The 21,817-nt window shown below is 45.1% G+C and overlaps 1 protein-coding gene across 1 annotated transcript in view; it reads right to left on the bottom strand.

The window, feature by feature from the left end:
• The window catches only part of LOC144819544 (uncharacterized), a 745,296-nt gene that overhangs the window by 710,358 nt on the left and 13,121 nt on the right, over positions 1-21,817 (bottom strand). Inside the window, exon 3 of the mRNA XM_078677385.1 lies at positions 16,071-16,143. Within this exon, the coding sequence (XP_078533511.1) occupies positions 16,071-16,143 (73 nt within the window). The remainder of the gene's footprint in view (positions 1-16,070; positions 16,144-21,817) is intronic.

The raw sequence follows: 21,817 nt of genomic DNA on the forward strand, positions 1-21,817 counted from the left end.
CCTCCTATCTGTGCTGCTTCCAGAGAAAAACAACATCAATTATTTAATTACCTAAGACATTTTAATAGCATTACAAGGCCACATGTGTGCCCCTGAAAGTTCAATCTCATGTAGCTGGATAAATAAACAAAATGATCACTGCTGCATGTGGCAAGAATTTTTTTTTCGTGAAAGCACAGAACTTCTGCTGCATCAAAACATGTACTCCTGGCTCCCAACATGTAGGCGGAGATGCATCCCCTCTCCAGTAATTCTCACATAATTGGCTGGCAACAACTATACTATTAAGCCAGCCTATACAAAAGTGTCTGTTTCCGAAAGTCTAATCCTTAAACCACTTCAGCTCCATTCTGCTGTGTTCACTCCAGTTCCAGTGCCAGCAAAGCGTACAAATAACCACATGCTTTATAAAAACCAATCATAATAACATAACATAATGGCATGTCATTGCACGCGGAAGCTTAGATAGTATTATGACTCCTCATTACCAAATTCAGCCACATGAGTGGGTTAGCCACTTCTCCACGCTATATGGTAGGGACGAAGATACTAGCTTTACAGAAATTACGGAGTGCTAATTTTAATATTTTGGATACTCCCTTTTCTTCTACTACTAGCAATGAGATGGTTTTTAGTCTCAATGATACTATGGCAACAATTATTAAATTGACAGCAGCAAAGGCTCCTGGAGCAGACCGGATACATGGTGACCTGTATAAATGTGAATCTGTGATATGGGCTCCCTATATAAACCTTCTGTCAAACTTCATATCAGCTGGAGAAGATATTCCAGAGACTTGGAAAGGGCTGAGATAATAACTATATATAAGAAAGGAGATGCTTAAATCACTTCCAATTACTGACCGATCAGTTTGATTGATAATCTGCAAAAGGTTTTGGCAAGGCAAGTTTTAGATAAATTCAAAGCCTGGATAGATGAAGATGCAATTTTGTCTCCCTACCAGGCGGGCTTCTGAACCAAGATAAATAAGTGCAATCAGGCCTTCAGGTTTGCATAGCTCACGTGGAAGTATGTGTTGTTAAAGAAACACAAATTATACATAGCATGTGTTGATCTGAGGGCTGTGTTTGATCCTGTGGCGAGTCATGGTAGGTACGGTTGTTCCGACTAATTTGGTAAACTTGATAGCAAGAATGTATGAGGACAGGGGCGTGGCCTAGCTGGCGAGCATGGCGGTCGTCTAGAGCCTGAGCTCCGGCCAGCCTGACTAAATCCTTTACCGTTATCCTTGCCCTGGGCATCAGAAGGGATTCCCGGCTACAGCAACCGGCAGCGGATACGTTGAGCTACGATCGGTAGCAGTTTCACCTCAGAGGCGGCCCGGGAGACGGAGCTGCAGCCCGGCGACGCGGCGAGTCCCGAAAGGTCGGGCGAGGCCTGGTCAGCAGGGGCCTCGATTTGGGGGCTGCCCGATCCGGACACTGTTTCTTTTGCCGACGCTGGGGAGACGTGTATTGCGGCGCCCCTGCCTGCGACAGGTGGCGATCAACGGCGGATGATGTTGTGTGGCGGCCCTGACACGGGAGACCTGACCAGGCGACGCAGCTGATCCTGAGGGGAACGGCAAGGCCTATACCGCCGGGACCTCGATTTTGGTGCCGCCCGGCCCGGATGAATCTGCTGGTGCCGAGGTGGGAGAGTCTTGGCGCCCATTCTCTCGGGAGGGTCCGGGTGACGGGCGACCCCCCCGCGCCTCATTACTTCTTCGCCTACTGCGGCTGTGGCGGCGCCCCGTCAGGAGCGGCCGAGGTGAAAGAGGGCCGCCATTTTGAGTCCCCAGGCGCCGGTGGATGTGGCGCTTGGGCCGGACAACAGTTGCAGAGGGTGGACGACGCTGGGCTGGAGTGGTGAGGGCAGCTGACCAGTCCTGCACGTCCCAGACAGGTGGATCCGGCCTGCGCGGTGTGGAGGAGACCCCCGTGGGGGTAGAGGCAGGTCTCCGGAGGACCGAGAGGTGAGCTACCCCGGCTGCCGTGGTGTGGGGTGAGTGCTCGGGGGCCACATCGGGCCCCGGTGGGGAGGACTTGTGGTGCCTGGAGGAGACTGCGGCTGGTTGGGGTGCCCCTGGTGGGGAGTTTGGGCCTGGCGTTGCACAGTCGCAACGAGACGGGGAGAGAGTGCCGGTGGCTTGGTGTGTGGCCCTTGCTCTTGGAAACCCACGGGGCTCCCTTGCTAGCTACATCTAGACGCCTACCTACCTAGCCCACGTGGGGAGAGGGACGCAAACCTGCCTAAAGAGATCCTGACCCTCGAGACACCCCAGAGGGCCATGACGCGAGGTGGAGCAGGTGGGGGCCAAGGCAAACAGGGGCCCATGGAGAAGTTTACAGAATCGGCGGGCTCGGGGGGCTCTCAGTTGTCGGCACCCGACAACGCAGCGCTCCTCAGTGCAATCACGCAGTCGAGGGACATGTTGGACGCCAAAATAGGCGCGGTTGGGGCAGATGTGACCCTGCTGAGACAAGACTTGCGAAACACTGTTGAACGAATCACTGGAGCGGAGACCCGCATCTCGGTGGTGGAGGATGATGTCACCCAGTGTTGGTGCGCTTGTCTATCCTGATATGTGCTTGCCCCCTGGGTCCATCCCGCGGCCTATTTGTAGATCTGCAACTGGACGGCGGTTGAGAGTTAGGACTATAGGGCACCCGGGGCCTGCATGCGAGTGGTGAGCTGCAATGTGCGGGGCTTGCTGGACAGAATCAAGAGAGGAGCGGTGCTGCGGCTTGGGAAAAGGGAGGGAGCGGATGTTTTGTTGTTGCAAGAGACGCACTTATTGGGCACCAAAGTGCTTAGTTTGAGAAGATATGGGTATGACCAGGTCTATCATGCAGGGTTTACGCGGGGCTCCAGGGGAGTTGCCATCTGGGTGCATCGAAGGCTGTCCTTTGTTTATGACTCGCAGTGGACTGACCCGCAGGGTAGATACTTATTTATTAAAGGTACGATAGGTGCTGAAGCGTGGGTGATTGGAAGTGTGTATGCTCCCCCTCCGCTGCAATGGGCGTTGATTGAACGGCTCTACATGGTGTGGTCTGAAATCCCTGAGAGTTTAGCGGTGATAGGGGGTGACTGGAATGATGTCATGCAGTGCCGGTTGGACAGGTACAGGCCAGGGGGTGGATTGTGTGCCGATGCACCTACTAAGCTGAGCGATGTGGCCCGAGGACTGGGATGGGTGGACACCCATAGGGCAACACAGCGATACATATCGCCCGATATCTCTGTTGAATATCAAAGCCAAGATACTAGCCAAGGCCCTTGCAAATCGACTCCTCCCGTATATAACTGAACTGATACACCCGGACCAGGCGGGGTTCATGCCCCATAGGGCAACACGGCACAACATTAGGCGCACACATGTAGCTGTAGCAGCGATTGGCAGCGCCAAGATCCCGGCAGCGTTGCTCTTAGCGGATATTGACAGCGCTTTTGATTCCCTTAGCTGGACCTACCTCTTTGCTCTACTCTCACGGCTTAACCTTGGCCCGCATTTTCTATCATACGTGAAGCTCCTATATACGGGCCTGACGGCCTCGGTGAGGGTAGCGGGTGCCACGTCAGTGGCCTTCCCACTCGGGCGGGGCACTAGGCAGGGCTGCCCCTCTCGCCATACCTCTTAGCACTTGCCATAGAGCCGCTGGCGGCATGGGTCAGGATGGATGCTCAAATACGAGGATTGGAGTGGGAGTCGGGCCGTCTGATAGAATCGCCCTGTATGCGGACGATGTCCTGTTATTCCTCACAGATGTGAATAAATCGGGACCTAGAGCCCTGGAGATTATGAGGATCTTTGGGGAGGTGTCAGGACTGTTCTTAAACCCGCGGAAATCCACTATATGGACGCTGGGAGATCGACTAGAATTGGGTCGGTGGGCATCGCCCCTGCAAATAGCAGTTGGAGGCCTTAAATACCTGGGGGTGTTTCTGACGGTCTCGCGGACATCTCCTGGGAACGTAATGTGGTGCCGGTGTGGGACCGAGTTCAGTCTGAGATGAAATCCTGGGCCCGAATGCCGCTTAATATTCATGGTCGGTCTGCGATTTTCAAGATGGTCGCCCTCCCGAGACTTCAGTACCAACTACAGAATCACCCGTTCCCTATCTCGCCGCGCTGGTTCCAGCAGGTGAACTCATCGCTGGGCCAGTTTTTGTGGGCGGGGGGTGCGGTGCGCGTGGCCCTCCGTACCTGCTTTTTCTCCTCGTACTGCGGAGGGTTGGCAACATCAGATATCTTATCATACTACCAGGCGTCTCACCTCCTTATCCTGAATGAGTGGTGGTACGGAGACAGAGAGGACCCGGCATACGCCCTTGAGCGGTACTGGATGGAACCGCACTCGCTTCACACTATCCTATACTTGGCGCAATTGCGAAAGGGACTGCCATGTGTTACACAGGTGGTCTTCCGGATTTGGCGACAGGCACTGCACCGCATGGGGTGGTGGGGTAAACTTACTGAGGAGACCCCGCTTTGGCGAAATGGCCAATTCCCGGCTTTGGCGTCCCTGCAGGGCTTCCGGGAGTGGGATTCTATTGGAATCTCAAACCTGGGACACGTGATGCGGGGCACGACCCTTAAATCCTTTCAGGAACTTAGTCAGGAATATTGCATGCCCCGGACACAGTTCATTAGGTACCTGCAGTTTCGTTATGCTATTACGCCCGTGTTGGAGGGCCTAGACTCTCTGCCCGAATTTAGCCCGTTGAAAGCCAAGGTGTTCATGGGAGAGCTAGAAGACAAAAAGATCTCACGTATCTATCAGACCCTAGTTACCCACTGTTCGTCATCATTGCAACATCTGCGGGAGGTTTGGACCAGGGAGGTTGGGGACCTGGAGGAAGAAGATTGGCGGGAAGCTCTTGAGGCCCCGAGGGGAGCAGCTATTGCGGTATGCCTACGATTTATCCAATTTAAATACCTGCATAGGGCCTATTACACCAGAGAGAGACTGTGGAAGGCAGGGTTGATTGCGTCCCCTGAATGCCTGAGATGTGGTCAAGCGGTTGGCTCGTTCCTACACACGGTGTGGAGCTGTGACAGATTGAAGCAATGGTGGACTGGTGTTTGGGACTGCCTGTCGGAGGTGCTGGGCTGGGAACTTCCTCGCACCCCCGTTTGGGGCTTCATCATGTCCTAGATGGAGTGGGGAGCAGTGGCGGTTTTTCTATTAGGGCGTCGGGGCTCCGCCCCGTTACAATGTTGGATGTGTAGTTCATAGTCATTTATAAAAAAATGCCCATTTATCAGCTGCCAAAAATTCCATTAACTTAATGGCATTAACAACACCAGTCTCGAACACGGGGCTGCAGGGAACTGTATGCCCCACTCACCGATATCGGCCCTGTTAATAGACATCACGTGACTCACTCTCTCCGCTGCTCAGGAAGCCTAGCCTTCGAGTTTGCCGGCTGAGAACCTCACAGCCCTGAAGGCTGTGATGTCATCAGCTTGGCAAACAACTAGCTGTGAGGCGCAGTCTCCACCCCCTGATGGCATGGAGGTTAAGTTAGCCCCGGGCGTTTTGAAAACCAGCCCGGGATCTCTAACCCTCCACGTCAATCAGAGAGTGGAGAGCTTGTCACACACCCTTTCCCAACTCCTTACAGGGCGTGGGTGGGACCCCTCCCTGTGACGTGTTGGGAAAGGGTGTGGCAAGTGGGAAGTAGGAATCGAGTCTGCGGAGACTCGACCACCTCAGATGGCTTCCCACGCAGGAGTCTGCAATCTGCATGGCCTCTGGCAGTCAGAATGGATTTTTCACTGCGTCAGGATTACTCACTGCTTGCTCGGGTTTACACCATTGGTTTTTGTTGCTGCCAGAGAGTAGGCCGGACTGCCTGCCTGCTGACGTCTGATTGTGAACTAACTCTGTCAGTTGAGCTCGCCAGCCGAGGTAAAGAACAGGCGTTTATTTTTCACTTCTAGTAATGGCCTGTTCAGGGTCTTTTTGGCACGTCGGGCCGGGGCATGGCCTATTTCGGAGTTCAGTTCACCCGTCCACTTTTAATATGAAAATGGTTCTGAAATTTATATATGAGATCTATTTTATATGATGTTTTGTGTCTGCTTGAAGAGTCATGGCAGCGTGGATACGAGAGGTCTCGTTTGTTAAAAGGCCAGTTCAGCAAATGTTAGTGATTATAATGTTCTCTAAAAAGTGCGTGTCTAAGAAGAAATTTGACTACCTGCTCTTTTAAAAAAAAAAATTTAAAATAGCTTTCTGTGCAAGTGATGTTCACTGTGCTTTCCTTGAATGAATGAATGAATGAAAATAATTTATACCGCGCAAAACAATAACCCGGAGGTATCAAGGCGCCTAACAATAAAATCAGAAAATAGAACCATTCATCCACTACACATAGGCTTGCCGGAAGAGGCGAGTTTTAAGTGCACCACGAAATGCCTGTAATGTGGGTAGGGACCTGTGATCAAAAGGAAGTTCGTTCCACCATTTAGGGGCAAGGGTGGAAAAGGCCCTGCCACCCCATTATGCTTTTCTTATGCGAGGGGCTGACAAAAGCATTTTCCCGGAAGAACGCAAGTTCCTTCCAGGGATGTAGTTGGAAATGATGGAGCTTACTCCCGAGTCACTGTTTTTTGTAATGACTCTATATGTCATGCACAGGACCTTGAACCGTACTCGGTATTCTACAGGAAGCCAGTGCAATGTTTTCCTGGCTAACGTAGCCGAAGTACGTCTGGGAGCGTCCAAGACAAATCTTGCCGTGGCGTTTTGGACCACCTGTAAGCGCTGCAGGAGGCTCTTATTCAGCCCCGCATACAGCGCATTACAATAGTCTAGCCGCGAGCCTATTAATGCCACAGCTACCTGCTTTCTGGATTGTAACGAGAGATATTTCCTAATCCTCCGCAGGGTGTGGATTAGGCCCCAGCAGGTGGAGATGGTTCTGCTCACCTGTCCATTCATGTCCAGGACTGGGTCTATCATCACCCCCAGGTTCTTGGCAGAAGTAGTGGGGGAAGGGCAAGCTCCAAGCGAGTTGGGCCACCAGCTATCTGACCACATGTTGTTGTTCCCTCCAAACACCATCACCTCAGTCTTCTCCCCATTCAGTTTAAGAGAGTTCTGAATCATCCAGTGACCAACCGCCTCCATACAGGATCTAAACTTGGAGGCGGTCTGCACGTCTGAATGGGAGAGAGAGACGAGGATTTGGGTGTCATCAGCATAGGAAACTACCTCCATCCCGAAAGATCTTATAAGTCTGGCCAGTGGGGTCACATAGATGTTAAACAGGGTCGGACTAAGAGCCGACCCTTGAGGGACCCCACAAAGCACAGGTCGGGATGGAGATAGAAACTCCTTTATTGGGGACTGTTCAGTGAAGGCATGTTTATTATATTTTTCTTTACTGGCCGGGTTGTATGAAATTTTCATCTATTACTTTTCTGAAATGGCTGCAAAGTAATATGCTGAACACTTTACAAACCTCTTTTTTTTTTTTTTTTGCAGAGTTTTATATAGCGCGAACTAGAACCGAACCGAATCAGTTATCAGAGCGCTTTACATAGCACCGGTTACGTTACATGAGGACACACTCTCATTTTAGTCACGGGGAGATTAAGTGATTTGCCCAGAATCACAGGGGGTTTTTGGCGTCATTACCGAGACTCGAAACCAGATCTCCAGGTCCGAGGTCGAGCGCCTTAGCCGTTAGGCCAACCCCTAAATAAATTAATACATGTTGCTTTGGTTTAAGGGGTCAGTACACCGTGCAGTGCTCTGGTATAAGCGCCCTTTAAAAGTGCCTGCTTTTTCACGTTTGGTTGAAGCCTGGTCTATCCAGTGTTCATTCAGTTTTTCTTCAATGGTCCTGTTGAGGGAGGGGTCACTGACTGCTTGTTTCATGAAAGCTTCTATCCATTAACGAGTGGGTCATTCCGAGCTGGGAGAATGTTTGTGTGTGCACAACGGATGCATAGCTATCTCCAAGTTACTGCCTGTGCTCCAGGTTTCTCTGTGTCATGTACGGTGCTGTGTGGGTCAAGACGCAATTTAAACCGAACAGGGCGCCGTGCATGCACTATAGATGTGCTGGGTTTGTGAAAGTGACCCGTTGCTGTACTGCACTGATGTTAAGATGTGTTGAACTGTGGGGACAGGTTGCTGTGTAACAGTGTTAAGCTCTGCAAAGGTGCTAGATGAAAAAAGTGTTAATTTACATTGTTAGCTCTACCGTGACTCTTGTGCTGAAGTGCTGGTAGTTGTATTCATTCCAAGTATGGACAGCAACATTATTTGAGTAACAGATGTACTACGATAAGAAGCAGAAATACGGCTGCAGCAGAAATACGGCCGTACACTCACACATAGACTGCTAGCCTAACTCTTTTTTAGCTTTAGCACGTCAGCAGCAGAGTGGAAAGGTCCTGCATGCACATGGAGAGAGGTTGTGCATTTGGAAGACATGAGTTTTTCTCTACTTTAATTTCTATCAGTTTAACAGTTGCATTTACAGCTACTCCCAGCTGGGGGAATTTTCCACTCTTTTTTATAAAAATGTCTCCGGGGGGAACCCCCAGACCCCCAAAGGTTGTTCAGTCTCGCTCTCTACGCTTGCTCGTCAAAGGTGTAGTACGGCAAAATGTTTACGCCCCGCCACGTTCAAATGTCACCAGCCGCCACTGGTGGGGGGCAATGTTTATAAGAGACATTTGCTGTTGTTGGGCCTTAAAGTTGCGAAGAGGGACATAGCTAAAGCCTGGAAGGACCCTCGGGCTCCCAGAGTGTCAGTATGGAAGCAGGGCCTTGACTTTTGCATGGGGTTGGAGCGGCCCGTATATGAAGCTAGAGGATGCCCCAAGAAGCACTACAAAATATGGAAACGGTGGGCGGACTATCGGGGGATCTGGCTGGAACCACCGGCGATACTTAGAGATAATGAGGGGCCAGAGTGATGTTGCCGAGGGCCGTTATGGCACGCAGAGTTTTCAACATGTTAATATTGTATTTCTTGCTTTTGACAGGGTACGGAGACAAGGGGACACTGTGTGGGGGAGGGACTTGGGGGAGGGGTGGGAGTTATGGTAGGGGGAGAGGGGTGGATGGGGGGTGGTGCAGGGGTTTGGGGCTATGTCTATATGTCTATGGATCGTGATTGATGACGAACTGACTTGATTGCAGTGCCTCCAGGGCTTGGAGTGGTGCGATTGTATGTTGATCCTTCAAGAAAAAGAGTTGTTAAAAAAAAAAGAATGCATGAGGACAATAATGCCCAGGTACGATGAGGCAAACAAGGTGAACTACAGAGTAAGATTCCAATATACTGTGGTGTGTGCCAGAGGTGCATATTCGTGCCTACTTTGTTTTCCCTGTATATCAACAAAGTGGCCAATATACTCAAGGACTGTAGAAATGACTCCCCCCTTCTGAAAGAAAAAAAAATACTGATACAGCTCTTCGCAGATGACTCTTTACTTATTTCCACAACACCAATGGGCCTACAAAATCTAGTAGTTACATTTGTTTTTCTGCAAGCAAAGGGGCCTGGAACTTAATGTTACAAAAACAACATTTATGGCTTTTGGGAAGTGAAAGGGAAAATCGCGAGTAGATAGGATCGCAGCTGAATCACTTGAGAGGGTAAAAAGCTTTGACTATTTGGGAATAAGGGTTGATCGACTCGTTCAGATGGAAGTGGCAACTTGGAAAAAGCTATCTTACCTTGGGCCATAGGTCAAAGTCAATATTGAAATTCCAGAGAAAGTCACGAGTATGGCCACTGACAGCTGCATTGGAGGTTTACAGTGCTAAAGCCCAAAGCACACCACTTTATGGCGCTGAGATCTCGTGCTAAACTAATACCCACAAATTGACCGTGTGTGAACATTTTTTTGTCAGATCCCTTGTCTCTGTACCAGTCGCGACACTTCTGACTCCATTAATTTTTTACTTTGGGACGTGGGTTTGCTCAAACCCTTAATGTGTTGGCTACGGTTGTGGACAACCCCTGAGCTAAATGATTACAGTGATTCACTAAGGGAGGTCCTAATGATTAGTGGCGCTAAGAAATTACTATGGTTTAAACACATTGCCAATTGGTGGAAATTACTGGAAATGTTGAGTTTGTGGGATTGTCCAGAGAGGGTTTGTAAAGATGAAATCATTAGAGTAAAGACCAAATACTGAACATATGTGGTAGAACATTATGCAGTGAGAACAACAAACGGTCGTTTAACAACCCACTTTTTATGATTTTAGCTCTATCCCAAATTTGATCCCTTTTTGGATCTGATCTCACCACCCCTAGCCAAAAAGCTTGTTTGTTAGGTTTCGGCTGGGTAGCATATTCCTAAAAATTCCTAACTACCTGGCCATTGATCTAGTAACAGAAATATGCCCTGCATATGGCCTAGCACAATAATCTGAGGAACATATTTTGTTTTTTTGCATTAAATTTCATTCAAATCGTAGGAGGTGGATACGGCCAATATGCTTGAATTTAGGAATCAGACAATATCGATTTGCCTACAGAATCCTGAAGTCCAAAACGTCCAAAACGTCTGACCCAATAGACTTTGCAGTAAGCCGCTTTCTATTTAACTTCTGGATTAGGCGCCAGAAGTTTGTAACTCAGGCTGACTAGGATGGTTATGTGCCTTGGTGTATCAGTACATTTTGTAAATACGATCATGGAGTCAAAGTATATAATGGGAAGTTTGTGTTCAGGAAAAATGGTTAATTGTCTTCAGCACCTTAAAATTGACTCTTTTTCGTTTTTACTTGGCTGTATATCTACTTAATGAAATCTTTGTATTTTTAGTGTTTTATCCTGCATTTATATATATTTATGATGCTATTATATGGACCTCATTTTTTGTTAACGAATATTTAAACGAGATCATTCAAATATATGGATTTTGTATACTTTGATGGGTTGAAAAAAAACTGAATAACGTTTTTTGATGATGATGATGAACATAACATAATCCGTATGCATATAGTATTCCTAAAAAACACAATGATGCTCATAATTGTTGTCAAGTGGTCATTGTTTATTTATGGTGGATCCTGCACCTAAATGATGGTCATTTTAAATTAAGGTCAATGTCATTTGATGGTCGCAAATTTCCCTACATTTAGGTGAAGTTTAAACCACTCACAAAATAAATAAACACAACACTGACATTCTTAAATACAATCAATTTAATTGAGATACAATTTAACTTTAAACTTCACAAATTGTGACCTGTATGCTGCCATTTGCCTCTGTTTTTTTAAGCATCAGGGCGCTCCAACTGGGTAAAACGTGCCCTTTACCAATTGTATAATGTAACAAGAACATCCATGATGCCTGTACATATTGTAAGAAAGAAATATTTTCAGCTGAGGGAGTTTGACAATGCGAATAAAGCTCATGTTTTTGATGACAACATTCAAAACCTTGAGGTATCTATTCATGCATGTGTTGGTATTTCAAAAGTGCAAACGGAGCTGGAGTGTAATGGAGTGATGAATGAGGGCATTGATCTCAGCAAGATACAATCTTTGGGGGGAGCTCAAAGGCAAATTATTGGGTCAATAGTGCTCCTTAAAGAGATGTGCCTTCAGCTTTTTTCAGAATTGCAGGTGAGGTGAAGTTGATCTGACACCAGAACCAACCAGTGGCACACTCCGTGCCTATGAACCGTAGCCAAGGATTAGCAATTCAGAGCGAGATTTGAAGTCATAAAAGACCCATATCAAATGTCCTAACCTAGTTAAAGAATACAGGACCTCCTTCAAGGCAATCTGAAATCAAAACTGCCCAAGCCACCTTTTATGAAATGAAAATCAGTTCAGCTGCGAACTCCCCCAAAGAAATTTTTAAAATTGATAAAACCCTTTCTAAGTTGCCTCAAAAACAATCTATGTCAAAGGGTGCACTCACGCGCTGTAATGATCTGGCAGAGTTTTATCAGCAAAAAACTCAAACCCTCTAACTCTCCTTTCCGGTTACACAGAATCTACAACCTACGACCTCCATCTTGGATCCTCTCTCTGAAACCCAACCCTCACTTCGGCAATTTCCCCCTTTGGGTCTCGCTCTATTGGACTCGATTATGGCAAAGCTAAAATCTGGTTCTCCCATGGACCCTGCCCCCCTCAGGCCCTCACATTAGCTGCTGATACCATCTGTCCTGTAATCCTTGATCTTGTAAACTCCTCCATTGCATCAAGCACAGTATCTGCTGCCTGGAAATGTGCAGTGGTTAAAGTCCGAGACTGCTCTTCTAGCGGTAACTGAGGAGGCGAGGAGGATACTGGATCAAGGAGGGACCGCAGCAGTTATCCTCCTCAACCTAAGTACAGCATTTGACACTGTTAGTCATAACACACTGATCCTCAGACTTAAGAGTCTGGGAGTTTCCGGCACTGCAATTACATTGCTATCCTCAATGGGCGTTCCTTCCAGGTATTTGAAGGTGATGTTGTTTCTACTAGGTTGCCTCTCAGCTGTGGGGTTCCTCATGGCTCCTCCCTGAGCCCCACTCTGTTCAATGTGTACATGAGACACCTGGCGGAGATTGTCCATCCATTTGGCATTAAAATCATTACCTATGCAGATGACACTCAACTTGTGGTGGCATTAAATCACACTGAGGGGTCATCTAGCACCCTGGGCTTTTGCCTAGAGGAGGTGGCCAAGTGGATGGAACTCTCCTGCCTTAAATTCAATGGGGATAAAACAGAGGTGATGCTTCAATTCCAGCAAAACACACAAGATGATGGACGGAATGTTGCACAATGGCAAAACATTCACCCCCAGTCACAGATCTGGGTTTATTCCATCGTTATTTTGCTCACCAAGCCACCCCAATTCAGACATGGCCATATGCAAATCAGTCTTGACCCTGTGCCTCATGGGAACAGTCCAGCCCGAACTGCCAGGCCATGTCTTCCATGGACCGGAATCAAGCATCCTAGGACGTTTTTTTGCATTTGTCACCCCGAGTGGGATGGGTATGCTCAGACGTGAGTCCCATGCTCTCCACACCACTGGAGTCAAGCTATCCAGGCTGATGACGGCTGAATGCCAGAAACCAGTCCTTGGATGTTTGAATCCGGTCCAGGAAAGACATGGCTTGGCAGTTCGGGCCGGACTGTTCCCATGAGGCACAGGGTCAAGGCTGATTTGCATTTGGCCATGTCTGACCTGGGGTGGTGTGGAGTGCAAAAAAACGATGGATTTAGGCCCAGATCTCTGTACTGGGGTGAATGTATGACATTGTTCTGCATTCTGTCCATCAATTGTTGTTTTTGCATTTGTCAACCCGAGTGGGATGGGTATGCTCAGACGTGAGTCCCATGCTCTCCACACCACTGGAGTCAAGCTATCCAGGCTGATGTCGGCTGATAGCCAGAAACCGGTACTTGGATGTTTGATTCCGGTCCAGGAAAGACATGGCTTTGCAGTTCGGGCTGGACTGTTCCCATGAGGCACAGGGTCAAGGCTGATTTGCATTTGGCCATGTCTGACCTGGGGTGGTGTGGAGTGCAAAAAAACGATGGATTTAGGCCCAGATCTCTGTACTGGGGTGAATGTATGAGATTTTTGTGCATTCTGTCTATCAATTGTTGTTTTTGCATTTGTCAACCTGAGTGGGATGGGTATGCTCAGACGTGAGTCCCATGCTCTCCACACCACTGGAGTCAAGCTATCCAGGCTGATGATGGCTGATAGCCAGAAACCGGTCCTTGGATGTTTGATTCCGGTCCAGGAAAGACATGGCTTGGCAGTTCGGGCTGGACTGTTCCCATGCGGCACAGGGTCAAGGCTGATTTGCATTTGGCCATGTCTGACCTGGGGTGGTGTGGAGTGCAAAAAAACGATGGATTTAGGCCCAGATCTCTGTACTGGGGTGAATGTATGACATTGTTCTGCATTCTGTCCATCAATTGTTGTTGATGCTTCAATTCCACCCTGTTGTGGCCTAATTTCCTTTGCCCGGCACCAGCCCCGAAAGATCAGATTAAGAGTCTTGGATTCTGGCTTAACCGTTCTCTTAATTTTAACTACCAGGCAGCGAAGCTTTCAGCCACATGTTACGGCCTGCTGAGGATGCTTTGCAGGACCCCCCCCTTTCTCCAATTTCAGGCCAGAAGGATTATGGCCCAGGCCCTTATCCTCTCCCGCCTGGACTATGGGAATGCCCTTTATTTAGGAGCCCCTCATTCCATCATTCATGAGGTCCAGGTCATTCAAAATTGTTCAGCCCGCCTGTTACTTCAGATTCCCCGCCGGCAATCTGCTAAACCAGCACTTAGGAGCCTTCATTGGCAGCCAATCAGGAAGAGGACTCAGTTTAAGGCCATGTGCCTGGCCCATAAGGCCTTTTGGAAGAAGGGCCCAGCTGTTATCCAATCCCTGATCACCACTTACAGCCCGAGCAGAAACCTTCGTTCAAAGACCTCTTTTCTGGCCTTACCCCCTAGAATAAGCAAAGCCAGAAGCGGCGGGCGTTCCTTTTCTTACAATGCCGCCATCCAAAGGAACACCCTTCCACTACTTCTACGGAAGGAGCCTAACTGGCTAGCATTACGTAAACTCCTAAAAACATACCTTTTTAAGGACTGTATTTAATTGATCTCCTCTGTCCTTCTCTGTTCCGTCCGCAGCACTGGGAGGCCTCAGGGTAGCCATCGTGCTTTATAAATGTAATTTTTAATTTCAATACATTCATTTCTTAGATTCCTTGTATATGTCTTCCAATTCATCTTTCCACCTGAATCATATTTTAATAGGACTAGTCATCCTGCCAACTAACATCACTTTCTGAAGCAATCTCTAGCAAAGCCTATAGGTCAGGTTCTTTGAGGGCAGCTTTTTGTAATAGCTGGCAACCTTGCATGTGTGTTTTTCCTCACATGTTCTAAAAGGAGAAACTCGTTTTAAGTAACAACATAGACTACAACAGAGTAGATGTGAGGAGTCTGCTGAAATGAATCCATTAGCAGAGGTAAGCTGAACCTTCAAAGAAGTGTCATGAAAAGGAGTTTCAAGATGTAGGCAGTTAGCTGAAATAAATACACAGGAAAATATTACATAGTACATACTTTTGACAGGGCAAGAGTTTTTAGTCTATCTTTAAGAAACTCTATGTGCGTGCACATCTTTTCTTTGTGAACAAAAAAAGCTGTGCTGTACATCTCACATCTTATCATGATAGTAAAATGAAACAGAAAAGAATATGCAAGGGTGAACAGTGCTGTAATTTTATAACACTAAACTATCTAAACAGTGCACTCCTTAAGCAAAAAAGACATAAATCAGTAATTTAAATGTAATTGTGTCACAAAGTAAATATATCAAAAAACACAGTGGCTCTCTGCGACAAGCTACAAATCATGTCACATCGATAGTCTACAAAACGACTGCTTAATGTCCCATCACAAATACTTAAAAGGCACACAAATGGGACAATATAACCATCCACGAACTGCCATGGCCCTGACAGACCAGGCAATGGTAAACCATGAAAAACACATCAAAGTCAATGTATGAACGGGGCTGACCCAAAAGCCACTCTCTTTCTCTACTTGGTCTTATTCTACATTTCAAATGTCACCTGTATTCAGGGTTAGATAAACAGATAGAGTTGTATCACCTTCTTTGAACTTCCTTCAGGATGCCTTGCTTCCCTTCGCATTATGATGTCAAATTTAGCACTCAAAACTTTATCTGACTAATATGGATTTTTGCATTTTTTGGTTGAAGGTTGTCCATAAAGTAAGGACTGTGATTTAGGAACACCAAAGCCGTGAGCGTTGAAGAACGCCAATAAACTAGTGGGTCTTTGTCAATGCGGCTCCAGAGCACAATCTTTTTCTGGATCTTTAATATTGTGCGCTTGGCTAGCGTCTTGAAATGCGCTCACCAAAACAAAATACTGTACAGAAATTCAGGTCACTTTGAGATTCTGATCAATCAAGATATGAGTTACATAATCCTACATCATGTTTTTCAAACAACATAAGCACTCTGGTCAAGATATAATTTTATTCACACACAAATGCATCTGATAACAAATTACAGCACTTACCAGGGTGCCATGAGCAGCACTGCCGCCAAAGACAAAAGCTATGTTTCCTGCCACTGTCAATGCATGTCCATGCCTAAAAAGAAATGAAAACCAACCAAGTTGTTCAGCGTTGAATGTTATTTTTACCCATTTTAAAATGTCTCCCATGGAATTTTACAAAAAATAAAATGCAATTTGACTATCATGAGAGCATGAAACATTAATCACTTATCAGTAGGTGGTGTGCAAACACTGTTTAATTTGCTTTAATGTAATTAGGTGGAATTTTGTCAAAATTACAAGGAATTACCCAAAAATACAAATCTGCCATTTTGTGCTACATTTTAGTGTGTTCTCATGTTAATTTTTGACACAGGGCCGCATTATGCTAAAAAAAAAAGTCAAAAAAACAAAAACACAGAGAACACCCATCCCAATTTTTTGGTCAGCATCCATTTGTTGTAAATCTTTAGAGCAAATGGCACATTCGAGGTATGTTTTTACTGTGAATGGCACCTTATTCCAAAACGTGGCATAATGGCATAATTCCAGGAATTTTAGGTAACATGTATATTACAAAATGTCCTAAATCAGGTGAAATATGCCAGCATAATGTAAAGTTTGCCTTGGACTAGTTATTATCCCCAACTTTTTCCATCTTAATTTGATATAACAAACGCAGTAGAACTAACTATATCTATATTCAAGTGACAAGCCAATAGAACATCCACAGCACTGATAGCCCACAGACAAACAGCCACCCCAGATTCATTGACAAAGGGTTAACTTAAATTGTCTGCCTGCCTGTTTCACCAACAAGGATCAGGGTATATCAAATGCAGTACCTTTAAAAGGCTTTAAAGGGGTTACACAGCATCTGGAGACCAACGTCCAGGAGAACGTAGCTCCTACCAAGGTAGAGTGATCACTACCCACTATCACGGCTGCTAAGGTTTGAAACTGTCCCAGAGGATACAGGGATTACATCCCTTTAAAAGGGAACCATATCTGAATATTTCCGATGTTATTGTGACAACTCTTTTACACACTTTTTCTTGGTTGATTTTGAGTACCAAGTTGTTGGATCACATTGTAAATCTGGCATATCTCTTTGGCCGAGATCACAAAAGAAGGAAAGTCACAAATGGAAGCTGGTCAATAAAAACCTATTGCCCTATCCAGGAAGTAACCTAACTATAGCAGAGACTGATAAGCCCCATTTGAACAACTCATGAAAATTTCACCATGGCAATAAAAGAGGCAAGGAGAATGCCGTTCTATGGCACTGCCAGCCTTCTATTTATCTGATATGTGATATGTGGGTAAGCCTGGGCGTATTTTGCGAATTGGCAATCCACGAACTTGCGTATTTACGGATTCGCAATCCGCAAAATCCGCGAACTCTCTCGAATTTGCGGATTTTTTTTTGTGTTCACAAGGGTTTCTGCCAGTTCACGAGGGTTGTGTACCAGTTCGCAATTGCGAACTTACTTGTCGGCTTGCAACGGCCGCGACTATGTTGTTTCTACGTCTGGTTCATCATCACAGGTTCACAGCACCCTTTGTTTCACCACTGCCACCCACTGGTACACCCATGCCACCCTCTGGTACATCACTGCCACCCTCTGGTTGGTTTATCACTGTAGATTATGTTGGTGAAAAAAAGCAAGCACACCTGCCCTGCTTCAACTGACATGAATTAATTTGGGGTTGATTAATGTGTCACTGAATTTAAACTTCCAGTCTGGCTGGCACCTGCTTCCTTATCTGTAATTTGCTTTCTGTTGCAGTGCAATTTTTTTTCACAGGACCTTTGTGGCCTACTTGTAGCTATTCTCTGAGCCTGCTGTGAGGTCAGAGCAGGGTCATAGCATAGTTGCAAGTAGGCAACTGAACTCTGAAGGGGCCCCTCAGGAAGCACTACAGGGAATGGTTACTAATGATAAGATTGAACTTTTGCACCTGCTGAGTGCTTTCAGTTTTGTCTGTAATTGCTTTCTATTGCAGTGTAATTTTTTTAACAGGACCTTTGTTGTATACTTGTAGCTATTCTCTGAGCCTGCTGTGAGGGTCAGAGCAGGGTCATAGAATAGTTGCAAGTAGGCAAATGAACTCTGAAGGGGCCCCTCAGGAAGCACTACAGGGAATGGGTACTAATGATAAGATTGAACTTTTGCACCTGCTGAGTGCTTTCAGTTTTGCAAAAATCCAAATATCCAGCAGCATCCACAATAAGTAATCCTTCCAGGTCAAGATCCAAATCAAAGTGACCAGCACATGAAGAAAGCACTGGGAGGAGCCTGCTGGACAGGAACAGGAAGTTGGAGACTGTGGGGCACTTCCTTCCTTCCACCTCCCCCCCCCCCCAAAATGGACTCCTTGCAAAGAAAAAGTGCAGGCAAATGTCAACCTGAGGAGTTATTCTGATAAAAATCCTAATTTTCATGGTTTATGCTGCCTGCTGGTGGATTTCTTGTGCGAAATTGCAAATTTTGCAATCTCGCAATTGCGAGATTGTCGCTGCCCGCCGCATCTACGTGTTCGCAAGTGTTTACTCCCGCGAAATTGTATAGTATTCTAGTTGGCAAGTGCGACCAAGCAAAAAATCCGCTTCGCACGGATTTTATGAATTTTCGGCAAGTTCGCGAGAGTTCGCGGATTGCGAATTTACCGAAAATCCGCAAAATCCGCGAGCGGAACGGATTTTACGCCCATGCTTATATGTGGGCACAAACATTTAATCACGTTTTTTTTTCAAAAATGGGTTTTACTTTAAAATATATTTTTAATTACATCTAACTCAAATCATTTTTCTCTTGCACAGCATTCCAAGCACACTCTTGGGAATGTTGGTGAACAGCAAAATGTAGGAAACAGAAGATAAGGCAGAGATCTTCACAAGTTCTTTTTCTACTTTTTTGTGATTCAGACCCTATGTTTTGACTCATATTTTGATGCTGCTGAATGTTTAATGAATAATTTGATTTACTTTCCCTCTTATACAATTTATTAGACTACAGTTTTGCTCATTTACTCATTTGGACGGTTGTTCTTTGTTAACTTTCGAACTGCGGAGTGTTTGAGGGCATTGGAAATGTGTTTTGCTGGCTGAGCTGGTGTCTTCCACAGAAAGCATGTGTGGTTGAGGCGTTGAGTATAAGTACCTGCATCACCCTAGTTGTATCATTCTTGTTGAGATGATGTGTCTGTAATTGGATAATAGATCTCTAATGTGTATATGTTTTACTGGATATGTTTTTTTTTTTAAATCTACATCTGTATTTCATTTTGCAATTCGGTCTGCGCCTGTGCTAATAGATTCCCTAATCAAAACTCGAAACTACTGTGAGGCTTATTAGAATAGTACTGTTGATATAAACAATGTATCTGGCCTTATTATTTTTTATCTCAAGTGTGTGCGGTGTGTTTATGGCTCTTAGAGTGCTAGCAGTGCAAGGGCAGCATTTCAGTGTCACAGTAAAACACACAGGGTCCTGTTATATACCAACTTTTTTGTTGCATTACTGACTATCGACTCCTTGATTATCGTGGTTCAAGCATATCAAGGACAGAATATTGAGGAGCAAATAACTGAAAAGTAAGTGCGTAAAGGGAAGTGTAGATTTACTATTCCTAATTCCACATCTACATACCTTGAATATATGTATCACCGAGGTACCTATATGTGGAGTTAGGTGTATACAATGTAGACTTATTATTCTGTTATTTTATTTTCAATATTTTGTCCGCTATATTGATGTTCTAGTGTTGATATTCAGGGTGCACATCTAACTTTCTGGGTGCCCTATATTAAAAATACAGAGTTTTCCATATTTGTAAGGTCGCCTGATATGCACAATTCAGAAAAAGCCAACTCATCCTGGTGTATGTTACCATAATGGAACCGGCACCTGACTGAATCTCTGTCTTTCGTGGTTTGGATGATTGTATCAATAATCAACTGGTAGTACAGTAGTGATCAGTGATAATCAGTGCTCAAGTGAGGTGAGTTAAAATTGCCTACATCTCACTAGACACCACAGATTCTTTTTTGCTTTCAGTATAGGGATGGGGACTCCTTCCCTAGGCGATTTTGGCAACAGAAATTTTGGGAGAAAACAACTAAACTCCGCACATGCAGGTAAGTATTTCACTCCATTTATTGTAGTGTTAATATAACCAATGGCACATTATAAACAGATCATGGCCGATGTGTTTTGGCAAGACGCCTTCATCTGGGCCTATCTCCTAACACAGCGACTGTTACTTTATATAAACCCATGCCCTTCTTTACATGTCATAACCCAAGAATTACTAGTAGAACAATAACTCAATCGCATTATTGTCACCATCCATTTCTAAATAACATTTTCATTTAAATGGGCAGTTTTTTGTATTTTTAATGTGTTTCAGTCATATTAGTTAATACATATTTAAAAGACAATTGGTCTATCAAAGTAATCAGTACATATGTATGGCATATTTAATTCTTGTGTTCAGAGTAATACATAAATTCATGGGGTAATCGGCTCGTGGTGATGACAGAAATAATCTTTACAATCATGATAACACCTTGGGCAAATAAGGATACCTCAGCAGGCATTGTTCAAAAACACCTTAACTTTTATCTTAACTACATTAATTTTTAAGGAGTACTTAGTTTCTTATTGCAAGAACCCATATGAAAGTGTCCAGTGCATAGCCCAACCACTCCATCATCATATTTAATATATTGCAGTTTCATTCAAAAAAGTGCTTGATGCTTCTCTAAAAGTATAAAGAGCAAAATTCTGATCCTTTCACCAATTTCCATGGACAAAAGAGTGCCTTAGATTAGTAACGTTATCTTTATACGCACCACCTTGATTTTACCTTTCCACCTCTTCAACTGTTTAAAATAAATTGAGTTTGGAGATGTAGGCAATTTTAACTCACCTCACTTGAGCACTATTTATCACTGATCACTACTGTATGACCAGTTGGTCTACCTTCGGGTGGAGGATAGCATACCAAAAAAATCCCGATGATGATGCTGTCATGTTAAAAATTAGCTTCTAATTTGAAAGCTAATTTGAAAGCTGAATGGCTCTCAGCTTCTCTCTCCCGTTTGATTTAATACTATTGGATGATTGTATAAGATTATAAAGAAAAATAATGCCTTTACCACGCATGCCTTTCCTAAGCAGCCTTTACAATGCATTCCATTATCACGTAGATGCCTTTACTATGCATGGTAAGTATATTTAAGGTGAGTAAAACCCCTATATATATAGGGATATAAATATATATATATATATATATATATTTTTTTTTTTTATTTGATTTTCACTGAAAGAACAAAGGTTTCAGGGGCGTTATAGTTAGGTTGCTGTTTTATTCACAAAAACTATAGAAATTCAGCAGTTATAGTTATACGTATAGATATTCTTGTGCTAAGAAACAATAACTTGTGGCCTAAAGTTACTTAACAGCACAAGTTACAGTTTCTTCAGATTTGTATAACTATAACTAATGAATTTTTATGGTTTTGTGTGGGTAAAGCGTCAACCTAACTATAAAGCCCCCGTAAACTTTGGGTCCTGGATATTGGGGACAGGAACCTCTTTTTTTGGTCTTCAGGTACTACATATCTCTACCATACCCATAGATCCTATAAACATTACTGGGTGTTGCAAATTATTACCAGCTCTCTTAAATGGAGTGGATATTTATATATATTAATGTGATTTGATTATGCTTTCAATATACTTTTGAAAAAAACGGGACCT

This window comes from Lissotriton helveticus, chromosome 2_1 (genome assembly GCF_964261635.1).
Source record: "Lissotriton helveticus chromosome 2_1, aLisHel1.1, whole genome shotgun sequence".
In the NCBI taxonomy this organism is placed as follows: Eukaryota; Metazoa; Chordata; class Amphibia; order Caudata; family Salamandridae; genus Lissotriton; species Lissotriton helveticus.